The sequence below is a fragment of the Equus przewalskii genome, chromosome 7 (genome assembly GCF_037783145.1).
Source record: "Equus przewalskii isolate Varuska chromosome 7, EquPr2, whole genome shotgun sequence".
NCBI classification, from domain to species: domain Eukaryota; kingdom Metazoa; phylum Chordata; class Mammalia; order Perissodactyla; family Equidae; genus Equus; species Equus przewalskii.
The window spans coordinates 11634776-11648216 of NC_091837.1; the positions used below are offsets into that span (position 1 = coordinate 11634776).

The 13441-nt window shown below is 42.0% G+C and overlaps 1 protein-coding gene across 8 annotated transcripts in view; it reads right to left on the reverse strand.

The window, feature by feature from the left end:
- GRK3 (G protein-coupled receptor kinase 3) overlaps window positions 1-13441 on the reverse strand; it is a 128273-nt gene that overhangs the window by 53978 nt on the left and 60854 nt on the right. For all 8 annotated transcript variants that reach the window (XM_070626963.1, XM_070626966.1, XM_070626962.1 and 5 more), the window contains 3 exons: window positions 12279-12380; window positions 10470-10544; window positions 4353-4414 (listed from right to left, as the gene is read on the reverse strand). In XM_070626963.1, coding sequence (XP_070483064.1) covers window positions 4353-4414; window positions 10470-10544; window positions 12279-12380 — 239 coding nt within the window. The remainder of the gene's footprint in view (window positions 1-4352; window positions 4415-10469; window positions 10545-12278; window positions 12381-13441) is intronic.

The window sequence follows — 13441 nt, forward strand, 5'->3', positions numbered from 1 at the left end:
CCAGACCAAGTGCTGCCTCTCCAAGATACACACAGTGTAGGGAGCAGCCCTGAGACCAGAACCGGAAGAGCAGGAAGTCACACGGCACGGACGTGCTCCCGCAACCCACTCAACTGCTGGATGAGTGACTTTTCATCCATGAAGTAAGAAAAGTATCTATGCCATCTCTGCTTAATAAAGATGCTATTTTGATTACTTTTCTTATTAATGAGCACCATATTTATACGGTGTTTGTTTTTAAAATTTTCAAAAGAAATGTTTTCTAGATTGAATACTCCGTAAAAGCAAGGAACATTCAGGGGCCAGCCCGGTGGCACAGCGGTTAAGTGCGCACATTCTGCTTCGGCGGCCCAGGGTTCGCTGGTTCGGATCCCAGGTGCGGACATGGCACTGCTTGGCAAGCCATGCTATGGTAGGCGTCCCATATATAAAGTAGAGGAAGATGGGCATGGATGTTAGTTCAGGGCCAGTCTTCCTCAGCAAAAAGAGGAGGATTGGCGGCAGGTGTTAGCTCAGGGCTAATCTTCCTCAAATAAAAGCAAGGAACAATTTTTGTGATGGTTGGCCATATAGATAGAGTATTCAGGGTTCTTAGAATGAATGAATGAATGAATGAAAGAAGAAGAAAGAAGAAAAGGAGGGAGAGAGGAAGGAAGGCAAGAAGGGAGGGAAGGAATTTTAATGAAATGCAACTTAGTGGTGTTATCAGCACTATAAGAGAATGCCCAGGACATCCACATACCCAATTCCCTGGAGGTTTCATTTAACATGCCGCCTTCTAAACATCTTTCAAAAATATATCTGAGGCTAATAATTAAATCGAAAATCAAAAGCAGAAGAATTCTTTGTAATTACATAGCGTCTTTTCTCAGTGAATCTAAAAGGACTTTTAGAAAGCACGTCCTCGATCCTCCTGACACTTCCATGAGGTTGGTAAAATTAAACTATATTTTGAGAGTTTCTGAGAGTTGTTTCAAACAGTTTGTTGTTTTAAAAAAGATTGGCCCTGAGCTAACATCGATGGCCAACCATTTCTTTTCTTCTTCTTCTCCCCAAAGCCCCCCCAGTACATAGTTGTACATCCTAGTTGTGGTCTTTCTAGTTCTTCTATGTGGCACGCTGCCTCAGCATGGCCCGATGAGCGGCGCCATGTCTGTGCCCAGGATCTGAACTGGAGAAACCCTGGGCCGGCAAAGCAGAGTGCACGAACTTAACCACTCGGCCACGGGGCCGGCCCCTCAAACAGCTTTTAAAGCAGGGTGAGTGCACAAGACACAACCACATTGGGGTGTACTCAGCGTTTGTGAATCCATGACGGTCACTGTTAGCACAGCCGAGTTAACTGATACAGGCACCGTCAAAAGTTAGCGTAAGGGAAGCCATCTTATAGGAGAAAGTCATGTTGGACTATGAAAAACCCTGACTCACCAGCCCCTTTGAACCTTTGCTTTAGTTTGCCTGGATAATTCAGGGCCTGTCTCCAGGGTGGAGGATGGGCAGGCTCTGTCCATTTTACAGCCCCTCCCAGCTGCGATAAGATGGTAACTTTGTTCTGAGTTCCCTAGAAATGCGATGGCCTCTGGACAGAGATTCCACGCTGATACCCATGACAACAGAAAGCTCTGATGTGGCAACTCCCAGTCTGACACACCAGGGGGGCTAGCCTTCCTAATGCCCTCCCTGACAACCCATTGGCCTATATAACTGCTTCAAGATTCTGTGCCCCTCTTAAGAAAGTGCTTTCAGACATTAGTCAGCCACCTTCCCTCTTGCTAGCAAGCTGTAATAAAAACCCTTTCTCTCCCACCACTTTGCCTCTTGTCCACTGGCGCCTCTTGCGGAGGGCAGACGACCCCGCTTGGGCGGTAACAATACTTTGAAATTCACTTGCTTGTTGGACTAACCCATGCTCTCTTTTCTCACGGATGCAGGGGTTCAGAGCTGGAGACAGTGGGTGGTGATCTGGCACCTTTTATAAACTTTCGAACTAGCTGTGGAGGGCTAACAACCGGGGAAAGAGAAGGGCCCTGTTGGCCAAGAGAAGAGTCAAGGAGAACCAGCTCTCAAGCCACACCCTGCTCCAGGAAGACACCCCCTACCAAAAAAAAGAACATCCTCACACAGATATTTTGCCCCTTCAGTGTGGGTTTACTGTAACAAGTTCTCCTCTAGCAAGTACAGATGGTCCCCGGGTGTCCAGGCTCAGTCACGCGTCCATGGGGCTTCCTCAAGCCCCATGCCTAGTCAGCACCTAGTCACCGGAATGGGCACTTCTTAAAAGAAGAGGACCAGCGGCTGAGAAGAGAACAGAGCCTTGGCAACAAAGGGCTCAGCCAGCCAGAGCCCTTGCACACGACTTGGGAAGATGCAGAAAGGACTGGGGTGCAGTGAGGGTGGGGTGGATAAGCGTTTTTAACTCTGAGCCCTACCTCCGGCTCCAGACTGTTAAGCAGCTGAAGTTCACTCCCTGACGGAGGACCACAGGCTCATCCAGAAGACGGAAAGCTTCCCCTCCCGATCCAGCCGTGCTGCAACTGGTCCCCTGCTCGGCTCAGGAGAGGGGAGAGACGAGCCCCTGCGCGGCGGGCAGCTGCCGCTTCATGAGCAGACAGCAGGGCAGTGGCCCAGGCGAGGGTGGAGGCTGCGAGTTCCTATTTATGGGGTGCGTGTGCTTTTCAAAGCTGGGACTCGAAATTCTTGGATAATGGATTTTTTTTCATTCTAATTTGAGAATGTATTAACACAAAAAGAACCCAAAGGGGGATAAAAATGAACAAGTTGACTTTAAAAATAATTCATTGACATAAAGCGGTAACTGTCGCAGGAAATCCAGTGTGCGTGCAGCCAGCTTCCCTGGCGTTTCCTGTGACAGTAACAGCGAATGGCTGATTCAGTGTGAACGCAGGTTTGCCTGGTGGTGAGCAAAACACACAGCAAAGAGTTGGAGAGCGTTCCCCCAATTTTAATTCCCATCCCCATTTCTCCCGTCTCTCTCAAGAATCATATACAAGCTAGGCTGACCCGAGTTGGGAAAGGCCAGGTTTTAGAACCAAGAGCGACGGAGTCGGCCCTGAGCCAGCAACCCATCCCCTCGGTTTGATTCCGCTGCTTTTTGGCAAAGTTTCCGCTCTTACTCAGAAAAGTGGAATCATCTGTATGAATATTAGTGACTCTACTCGAGGACAAAATTCTCTCTTGAACTCTAGTTAGAATCACAACACAACTTTTTTTTTTTTAAATTACTTTAGTTCTGCGAATAAGCGGAGGAAAAAAATTGCAGTGAAGCAGCGTTTGTTCGTAAAGGGCAATTACTGAACAGCTGCAGGCTGCTCCGGCGAGGAGACAGTCAGCACGTCCATTGTCTAGAAATTAGCCGAGTTGATGGCGAAAAGTCCAGTCGGTGTGAATGCAGATGCAATTTTAGAACGTCCCATTCCGAGAGGGCATTATCACAGAGAAACAGGGGACTGAAGAATGGACGGGGAGGTGCCTGCAGAGGATGTGAGCTGGACCCGTTTATAGGCATCATCGATAATTTCCAGAATTTTCTGTCACAAACATGCTCTATAGTTTGAATAACCCAAAGGCACTTAGTGATTTATTTTTTTTGATGAAGATTAACCCTGAGCTAACTACTGCCAATCCTCCTCTTTTTGCTGAGGAAGACTGGCCCTGAGCTAACATCGTGCCCATCTTCCTCTACTTTATATGTGGGACGCCTACCACAGCATGGCTTGCCAAGTAGTGTGTAGGCCCACGCCCAGCATCCCAACAAGTGAACCCCCAGGCCACCAAAGTGGAGCATGTGAACTTAACCACTACACCACTGGGCTGGCCCCAAGACATATTTATTAGGTATATTAATAACATATATGTGACCACAGACACTTGCCCATATCCTTAAGTTCTATGACATAAAGAATCAAGCGCAGGGCTGTCCTACTCTGGGGGCATGTGATTTCAAAGTGCAAACAAGTGAATTAAATACATTATAGAGTCGTGTGCTTGGATTAGCAAAGGTGTTCCAATGAGCTACTGTTAGTATAAGGTGCCCTAGTCTATTTAAATTTTAGAGCATTTTGAAGCTAAAGAACTAAAGGTCAAAAAAGAAGTTAAGCTCTAAAATTCTAAACAATAACGTAAGCTGTTGAGGAAACAAAGGAACACAAAGCCTGGTACACGGGACATGGTTACTAAGCACTTGAACGAAGAAACACACATTGGAAGGACAGCGCCTAACGGGTAAAATGAAGTTTACCTACGCAACACAAGATTTTATACACATACAGTATACTAACGTGCCAAATATCTCGATGAAAAAAGATTTTATATCTATTCATGAAGTTTCATACCTTTCCATAAATTTTTGAAAAATGTTGCCTCGAAGACTGTCACAAATTTCTTCTATGTATGGCTGGAAAGGAGAGAAAAGAAATTGCACACTGCATAAATAGGAAGGTGTTAAAGTGGAAAACACAAATCGGTGAGACCCAGACCAGGTGGGACTCCCAGGGACGCGCTCCCACTGCATCTTGCACTTGTCCTTCTTGGCCCTTGTCCAGCTTCGCGAACGGATTCATCATCACAATTATGTAATAGTTATCTACGTCACTTAATGGCACGTTCCACGAAGGCAAAGGCAGGTCTGTCCTGCTCACCGCTGCATCCTTACAGACTTGCACAGCTCCTGGCAAGTCATACCCGCTTCTTAAATGACCAGAGCTGGCTGCACGGGCGTGCGACCTGTGCATCCCATGGGGCTCGTGCTCAGAATAGCCCAGGGCTTGGTCTAGTGCCCTGCTGACGTCATCTTGAAATTCTTAGTCATTTCTGAACGGGGGGCCCACATTTTCATTTTGTACTTGGCCCTGTAAGTTACGTAGCACATCCTGTAAGCTAAAATCAATTGATTGTGATTATTATAAATGATCAGCATTAATACTGAGTCTTAAAGACTAAAACTCTTTAGTGACATTTTTCTTTATTGATTTTCTGCTTCTTGGAATCACAGAGCTAAAGGTAACCAGAGGGGAGAGTTAACTCCGCTCCTCATTTTTCACATAAGGAGGCAGCCGCATGGCGGGCAAGCGCTTCTCCAGAGTCTCTGAGCAAGTTCATGGCTAAACCGGGATGCGGGCAAGGGCTCCTGGCTCACGCGTGCAGTGCTCTCCCCTCGTGGGGGAACAAGCTCCTTCCATTGCACGCTGCTTTACACATTACCCAAGAAACTGCATAAACTTCTCTTTTCCACGTGAACTTTAAATCTATAAAAACATCAAATACCAACCTGTCACGGTTCAGCCTTGAGTCAATCTGATACTTTTAGAAAATGTCTTGAGACCCTACACTCACTGAATGATGCAAATTTAACGTTTTCTGTGTCTTCACAGATCATCCAGAAATTTTGCAAAAAAGAAGGACCAGATCGTGGGAGCATCCAAACCAAGCGACAAGACCAGGAAGTCTGCAGAAGCCACAGTCACCAAACACAGGCTGTGAGACACCCACAGCTCTGTGGGGCCTCACTTCCTGTGGCAAAAAGGAGACTCAGGGCCAAGCCAGCCTCCGCCACCTTGCGGGACTGTCACTGTCCCGGGCAGGGCACCGAGACTGGTCACTCAAACCAACTGATTCCCTCCTTGGTAAAAGGGGAAGCGGAACCCTCTCTCTCAAGCTCTTTCCAGCTCTTAGACCTTATGTTTCCATGATGACATAGAACGTCTCTTAGCTGAGTCCTCTAGATGCGAAAGCTGAGGGCCACAAGTCTCAAGCGGTCCAAAAGACATCGAAAGACAAAACCGATCAAGTGCTCAAAGTTCTATGAAGAAGCTAAATTTGTATACTGCAAATTTTCTATTTACAAAAACTATTATGTCAATTGAAATTTTTCTTTCATATTTTATCAAAAATCCCCTACGTTCTGCTAATAAAATAAAAGACAAAGGTCACTAGAAGTTCTCAAGACTGCACATAATACACCATATTGCCACTTTTCACCAGAAAGAACCACAAGATATGCCAAGTAAATGGTGCAAAAGCCAGAGTTCAAAAGGGGCACATGTGCAAACTGCTTCAGCTCTCTGATTCCCAGGCCCCTGATCTGTAAAACAGGATAGCACATCTAATTTGCAAGGCCACTGTGAGAATTAAAGATCAAGAACGGTGAGAGCTGAGCACCGAGCCTGGCCCATTGTGGGCACCCAAATGTAAGCCAGGACCCCTCCCAACCCTTGTCGCCAAATGTTGCCTATGCAGTTACTTATTTCTAAGGTCAATTTTGCGAGCAAAAGAATTTAATAAAAAGCATTTTGTATTTACTTTCAGAGCATTTTTGTTTCACTACCTTCTTCTCCTTGATAAGAAATTTCAACTCAGGCCTCACACTTTCTGATATCAGAATATATTATAAAGCTATGGTAATCAAAATAGTATGGTGCTGACGTAAAGGCAGACATTACAGACCAATGGAACAGAACAGAGTCTAGAAATAAATCCACACATCTACGGTCAACTGATCTTTGACAAGAGTGCCAAGAACATACAAAGGGGAGAGGACAGTCTCTTCAATAAATGGTGTTAGGAAAACTAGACACCCACATGCAGAATGAAATAGGACTCTTGTCTCACACCATATGCAAAAATCAACTCAAGATGAATTAAAGACTTCAACGTAAGACCCAAAACTGTACAACTATTAGAAGAAAAGATAGAGGAAAAAGCTCTTTGACATTGGTCTGGGCAATGATTTTTTGGATATGACACCAAAACCTCAGGCAACAGAAGCAAAAACAGACAAGTGGGATTGCATCAAACTCAAAAGCTTCTGCTCAGCAAAGGAAACAATCAACAGAGTGAAAAGGCAACCTACGGAATGGGAGAAAATATTTACAAACCATACATCTGATAAAGGGTTAATATCCAAAACGTATACGGAATTCAACTGAAGAGCAAAAAAACAAACACTTGGTTAAAAAATGGGCAAAGGACCTGAGTAGACATTTTTTCAAAGGAGACATACAGAGGGCCAACAGGTACATGAAAAGTGCTCAACACCACTTATCATCAGGGAAATGCAAATCAAAACCACAAGGAGATCTCATCTCATACTGTAAGGGTGCCTTTTATCAAAAAGACAAGAAATAACAAATGTTGACGAGGATGTGGAGAAAAGGGAACCTCTGTGCACTGGTGGTGGGAATGTAAACTGGGGTAGCCGTTACGGAACACAGTATGGAGGTTCCTCAAAAAATTAAAAATAGAACTGCCATATGATTCAGCAATCTTACTTCTGGGTATAAACAGTGTCTAGAAGAGACATCTCTCTCCACTCTCACATTCATCGCAGGATTATTCACAATAGCCAAGTGTGCATCAATGGATGAGTGGATAAAGAACACGCGGGACGGATGGATGGAGATATATATATACATGCTACATACACATAATGAAATATTATTCAACCTTTAAAAAGAAGGAAATCCTGCCATTTGTGATAACATGGATGAATGAATCTGGAGGACATCATGCTAAGTGAAATAAGCCAGACAGAAAAAGACAAATACTTTATGATCGTACTTATATATGGAATCTAAAAAAAGTCGAACTCATAAAAGCAGAGAATGGTGGTGCAGGGTCTGGGGCGTGGGGGAAATGGGCAGATGTTGGTCAAAGGGTCCAAACTTCCAGTTAAGCAGGATGAATAAGTTCTGGGGATCCAGCGTACAGAATGGTGATACAGTTCAAGACACTGTATCGTATACTTGAAATCTGTTTGCTAAGAGAGTTGATCTTACGTATTCTTACCACACACACAAAAAAGTAACCATGTCAGTTGATGGATCTGTTAATTAGCTTGATTGTGGTAACCATTTCACAATGTATACATTTATCAAAACATCACATTGTGAAAACACTCACTTGAAAATCTATCTAAACTCTCACGTCCATTGCAGTATTAGTCACAATAGCCTAGATATGGAAATGACCTAAGCGTCCATCAACGGATGAATGGATAAAGAACATGTGGGATTTATATATATACAATGGAATATTATTCAGCCATAAAAAAACGAAATCTTGCCATTAGTCACAACATGGATGGATCTCGAGGGCATTATGCAGAGTGAAATAAGTCAGAGAAAGACAAATACCCTATGACCTCACTTATACGTGGAATCTAAAAAAAGAAACAAGCTCACAGATACAGAGCAAAGATTGGTAGTTGTTAGAGGCGGGAGAGGGGGATAAAATGAGCGAAGAGCGTCAAAGGAACAAACTCCCAGTTATAAATAAATGAGTCACGGGGATGTAATGTACAACATGGTGACTATAGTTAATAATACTGTATCACATATTTGAAAGTTGCTAAGAAAGTAGATCTTAAAAGTTCTCATCATATGAAATAAAATTTTGTAACTACATATGGTGCTGGATGTTAATTAGACTTATTGTGATGATCATTTCGCAATATATACAAACATTGAGTCATTATGTTATACACCGGAAACTAACATAACGTTGTAGGTCAATTATACCTCAATCAATAAATAAGTATTTTAAGAAACAAAACAGAAACATCACGTTGCATATCTTAAATCATACGCAATATTTGTCAGTTATACTTCAATAAAGCTGGGGAAAAAAGAAACTTCGACTCAAAGAACTTCAATGCACTTTATGGCTAATGCACCTCTGTAAACAGGGCATCCAAAGGTGTAACTTCTATTTATATTCCGGGTCACTGTGTTCTGATGGTACATGTCACTAATTCACTCCTTAATTTAATCAACTTAATAATGACTATTTCTTTCACCTAATAAGAGTACCACCCATTCTATACCTATTTTACCGAAATACTATTTTCATTTAATTTTTTATGAACAAATCAGGAAAGTGTTTTTAAAATATATACTGAAGAAGAAGCTTCTAAATGAACGTTCCTTGAAGGCACGAATCTTGAATCTTGGTGGTCTTCGTGTCTCACCTGGAATGTTTTGTTGTTTTTTTTTTTTAATGTTACTTAGGCTCCAGGAAAAGTTCAAATCAGAGTTGTGAAATCCACGTACTGTGAGGTGTAATGTAGCAACGTGAAATGTGATTGACAGTAAGACAGTCTACGAACCACGTCAAAGTCCGTTGAAAACTGAAATTCTGACTCTAAAATACCATGGAGACAACAAAAAGCAAAAATTCACGTTGCGCTTTTTGAATGTAAAATAGGTGCTAATAGCTAACATTTATGGAGCATTGTGATGGGCAGGCTCAGGGCAAAGCAACACACCGTGTACTTTCCTCACAGAATCCTCGAGGATCCCTCGGAGGGAGGGAGAGACAGCCCACTGTCATCTCCACTTTACAGAGAGAAAAGTGAAGTTAGGAAAAGGGCAGGAGCTCGCCCAGGGTCTCTGGGCCGTGGCCCCAGGATTTAACCCAGGTCAACGGATTCAGAGCCCAAGCTCATAACCAACTAGACTACACAGACAGGTCCCACATTTTAGGAAAAGTCCTAATTACCTAATTACTTTAATTAATTAATAGTAATTATTTTGGCAGACATGTAACACTCAATTTGTTCTATATCCAAATGTTCTGAGAGCCAAATTAGTATTTTCTTTATAGAATAATCAGATTCATTTTGTATAAATAAATCCTATCCTGAGACACCAAAGCAGAAATCAACTCACTTCTCTGTAAAGAACTGAACAACCCAAGAAAAGGATAAATTAATTCTTTTCATTGATGAAAATCATCACATTACTTATGGCATTCCTTCCTACTTCTTATAACCAAGGGACATAAAAGGTACAGTATCCATTTGAAAACCTGACCATGTCCTTGCAAGCCGCTGCCACCTCTACAGAAAACACACAGGACAGAACAGGCTTCGCGAGGAGGTGAAACCATCACAGCTGAAGGGCGGCAGCTACGTGGGCCCTCCCGCTGTGGATTGAGCTTTCCAAATCTAGTCGTTTAGCTCTCGATGCCTGTGTTGCGTTCAAGATAGGAGGAGCCAAGGCAAATCCATTGCTCATCACGACTCCAGGGTCGTAAAACCTTCACTCTGGATGCTTGAAAAGGAATCTATTTCACCTGCGGGATAATCCCCATGGGGAGCGACACCTCTCTCTACAAAATAAATCTTGTCCCTGCTCATCACAGGAGCCTGGAATGACAAATGGCACCAGGCTTTCTTCTCCAATGTCTTGTCTTGACTAATTTATAGAAAATAACGTTACTAGAAAGCTCTGTGACCTTTTTCAGGAAAGTCCTTATGCAGGATGTTGGCATAAGAGCACATTTCAATGAGAAGACAAACAATATTAAAGTTCAATTGTTCCAGATAACGCTCCAGATAAGAACACGGGTTTACACATCAATTCCTCAAGTACATTCACACATGCAGGGAGAATGTCACCAAGCCCAACGGTCAAGCAAATTAAAATGTTTATTTGGAAATAATTTTATCTTACCTGAAAAAGAGTTGATGTCACTTGCTTCTTGGATAGATGACTTTGCACGTGTTCTACAGCTTGCCTTGAGAATGGCTTTTTAAAAATCAAAAACAATATTTTTTCCACAAATAGAAAACGAACAAACCTCTGTATGTTATACAACATCACAACAGATCATTTAACACAACCATGACTACACAGTAACCTATGATAATTACATTAACACACATTCTTTAAAAGTCTACTGAATATCATGGGCCATCCAAACAGCTGCTCGCTCCTCTGAGCTTCCAGAGCTCTCAGAGGCCACGTGGGGAAGCCTGAGGGCATCTGATGGACACGTCTAATTCCACAAGAGTTCAAGATGAGGGTGATGAAAAAGTATAAAGAGTCTTATCGTCACCTTATTAAATATATACATCCCTCAATTAGCTGGTAACAGGGTCCTAAAAATGTAAAATTCCTACTATATAAGATAAAATGAATGCACGAAAATATACTTAAGAATTAAATGCCAGGATGACAAAGCTAAGTCAGGGAGGTAAAGGGCTCTGGTTAAGGAAAGTCTTGCTGTGTCCACAGCTGAGGGGGACCGGGTCGAAAAGGATGGAACCTACACTGACAAGAACTACAAACTCTACTGTCCCCTAAAACTTCAAATTATGCCTTCTTCAACAATGCACGAGAAAAGCTTAAAAAGCACATCCTACTGCTGAAAACCCTCTAAATTTCTGAGCTACACGAAAACTAAGTTAACGGAGGCTTTCCCAGTGACTATCTGGCATTTTCCAAACTTCAGCCATTCTCCAGCAAGGGAGCAAGCAAAGAGCATCAACGGCTAGCTCTAGCTCAGAAATCTTTCTACGACAAGGTAGGTGGGAACAACAAGCATCATATGCTACAAGAGGTATCACCTTTAGCCACAGTTATTCAGAAGCCAGCAGGAACTGTAAACAGCACAATAAATACAGAAGCACTAACATACATCATTATCCTGACCAGCGCCGTCCAATCGAGCTTTGTGCGCTGATGGAAATGTTGTGGGTCTGTGTTGTCTGATACAGGAGCCACTGGCCACATGTGGTTATTGATCACTTGAAAGGTAGCTCATGAGGAAGTCAGGAATTAAATTTTTATTCCATTTGATTTTAATTAAATTTAAACAGCCACATGTGGCTAGTGGCTACCGTATTGGACACAGCAGGCTAGGACAATTAGCAGACTCCTTTGGAAAACAGTCTTAATGTAGAGAGATTACAGGGGAAATTTTCATTATTAATTATCCCACTCACTCCTGGTGGAATGATTTCCTAGGAAGCTAGTTTATCCTAACGGCCGAGTTGGAGTGTAAATCTGACTTACAAGGGGGAAAAAAAAAATGATCTCAGCCATTATTTAACTATTAATGAACAAAATTAACATAATAAGTATAACCCTCCTTATTGATTCAAATAAACCATTTAAGATTCATATTTATCACTATTTGATTAGCCTAATTGTTAACATATAGATAAGTTAAAAATGATAAAGCTTAATTTCCTTCAGAAAGTCTAGATTGGAGATTAGCCTTGTATTCCATTGATCTGAATCAGCTATTTCATCAATTTTTGCAGTGAAAGCATCTGCTTCTGGAAGTGTGCATGGAGCAACAGATGCTGGATCTGCATTAACAGGAAACAAATGACAAAGGAGAAAAAGGAGGTGTCACCCTGGATGAAGACTGTTTAATTTTTAAACACCTCCTCCTGTTTTGCTTTCATTCTGCAAACACTGAAGGCTGTCCCATATTTACCCACATAAAGTAACAGAATAAAAAGTGATACTCACATGTGAACAGGACAGCAGCTCCTTCATGATGTAGGTGTCATAAATCTGTCGACTTCTACCAAGGCGATCTTCCTCATTCTCAAGCTTTTCGTACTCTTTTATCTAGATTTTTTAAAGTTATCATCATTAGGAATGTCTTCCCAGAAACTCACTTTATTAAAAGATATTACTAGTCTTGGCAGAAACCACTTCCACATGAGATCAAGCAAATGACTGAGCCGGCTATCCCACAGGAAACAACTACTTCTAATGTCGCAACAACGCAGTTGGAATCATTTAAATCCAACTTGAAAGATACAAATGGATATTTTCCTAAGATAAACTTCGTCATTTAAATTTAGAAACACAATATTAGGAAACAAATACTGCCATGGTTACAATTATCTTACAATATACCAGCCATGGACCACTCATCCATGCCAATTCTCCTTTCCAAAGAAAAAATAATTTAAATTTGGCTGTACTTCAGGTCTAAAAGTAATGATGGGGATCGTTCTCACTCAACTACAGTGTTACAAAATGAACAAGAGGGAAAAATATATGGTGAGGATTCCTGCAGAGATATTTTTTAATCAACTAATATATTGGAAAGACATTAACCCACAGATAAAAGCATTGGTTTTTCAGGTTGGAACCTCATCTGCATATAAAAGCATTAACAGAAAGGTTACTTCAAAGGGTATTATTTTGCTAAGTTAGCGAGCCAAATAATTAAACGTGCCTTAGGAATACCTGCCTTATGTGGAAATAACGCCAATCGCTCTCACCCGCTAACAGAAGCTCCAGGATCAGAGAAGTGTTTTCATTTATTTACAGAAATACTTTTAATCCAAAAGACAAGAAGAGAATGGAAACGCAAATGAAATATGGAGCCAGCTGGAAGACTGCAGGAAAGATCTTCAATATAATGACTACTTCGTATGACTTATTTTGGGGAAAAAATTGTTTCTCACAGGTAACCATTTATTACATTGACTTTCATAATATCTGTGTGCTCTTTATTCTGCTCTGATAAAAGGTGGGGCCAACCACTCCTACGGGAGAGAGTATGAACTGAATACAACAAAGTTACCTTTTTACTTTATAGTGTGGGGTTGACAGTTTTGAAATCAAAACCAGTGAATCCTATAGGAATTTCTGACAGAGAAAGAGCACAGTCGGCA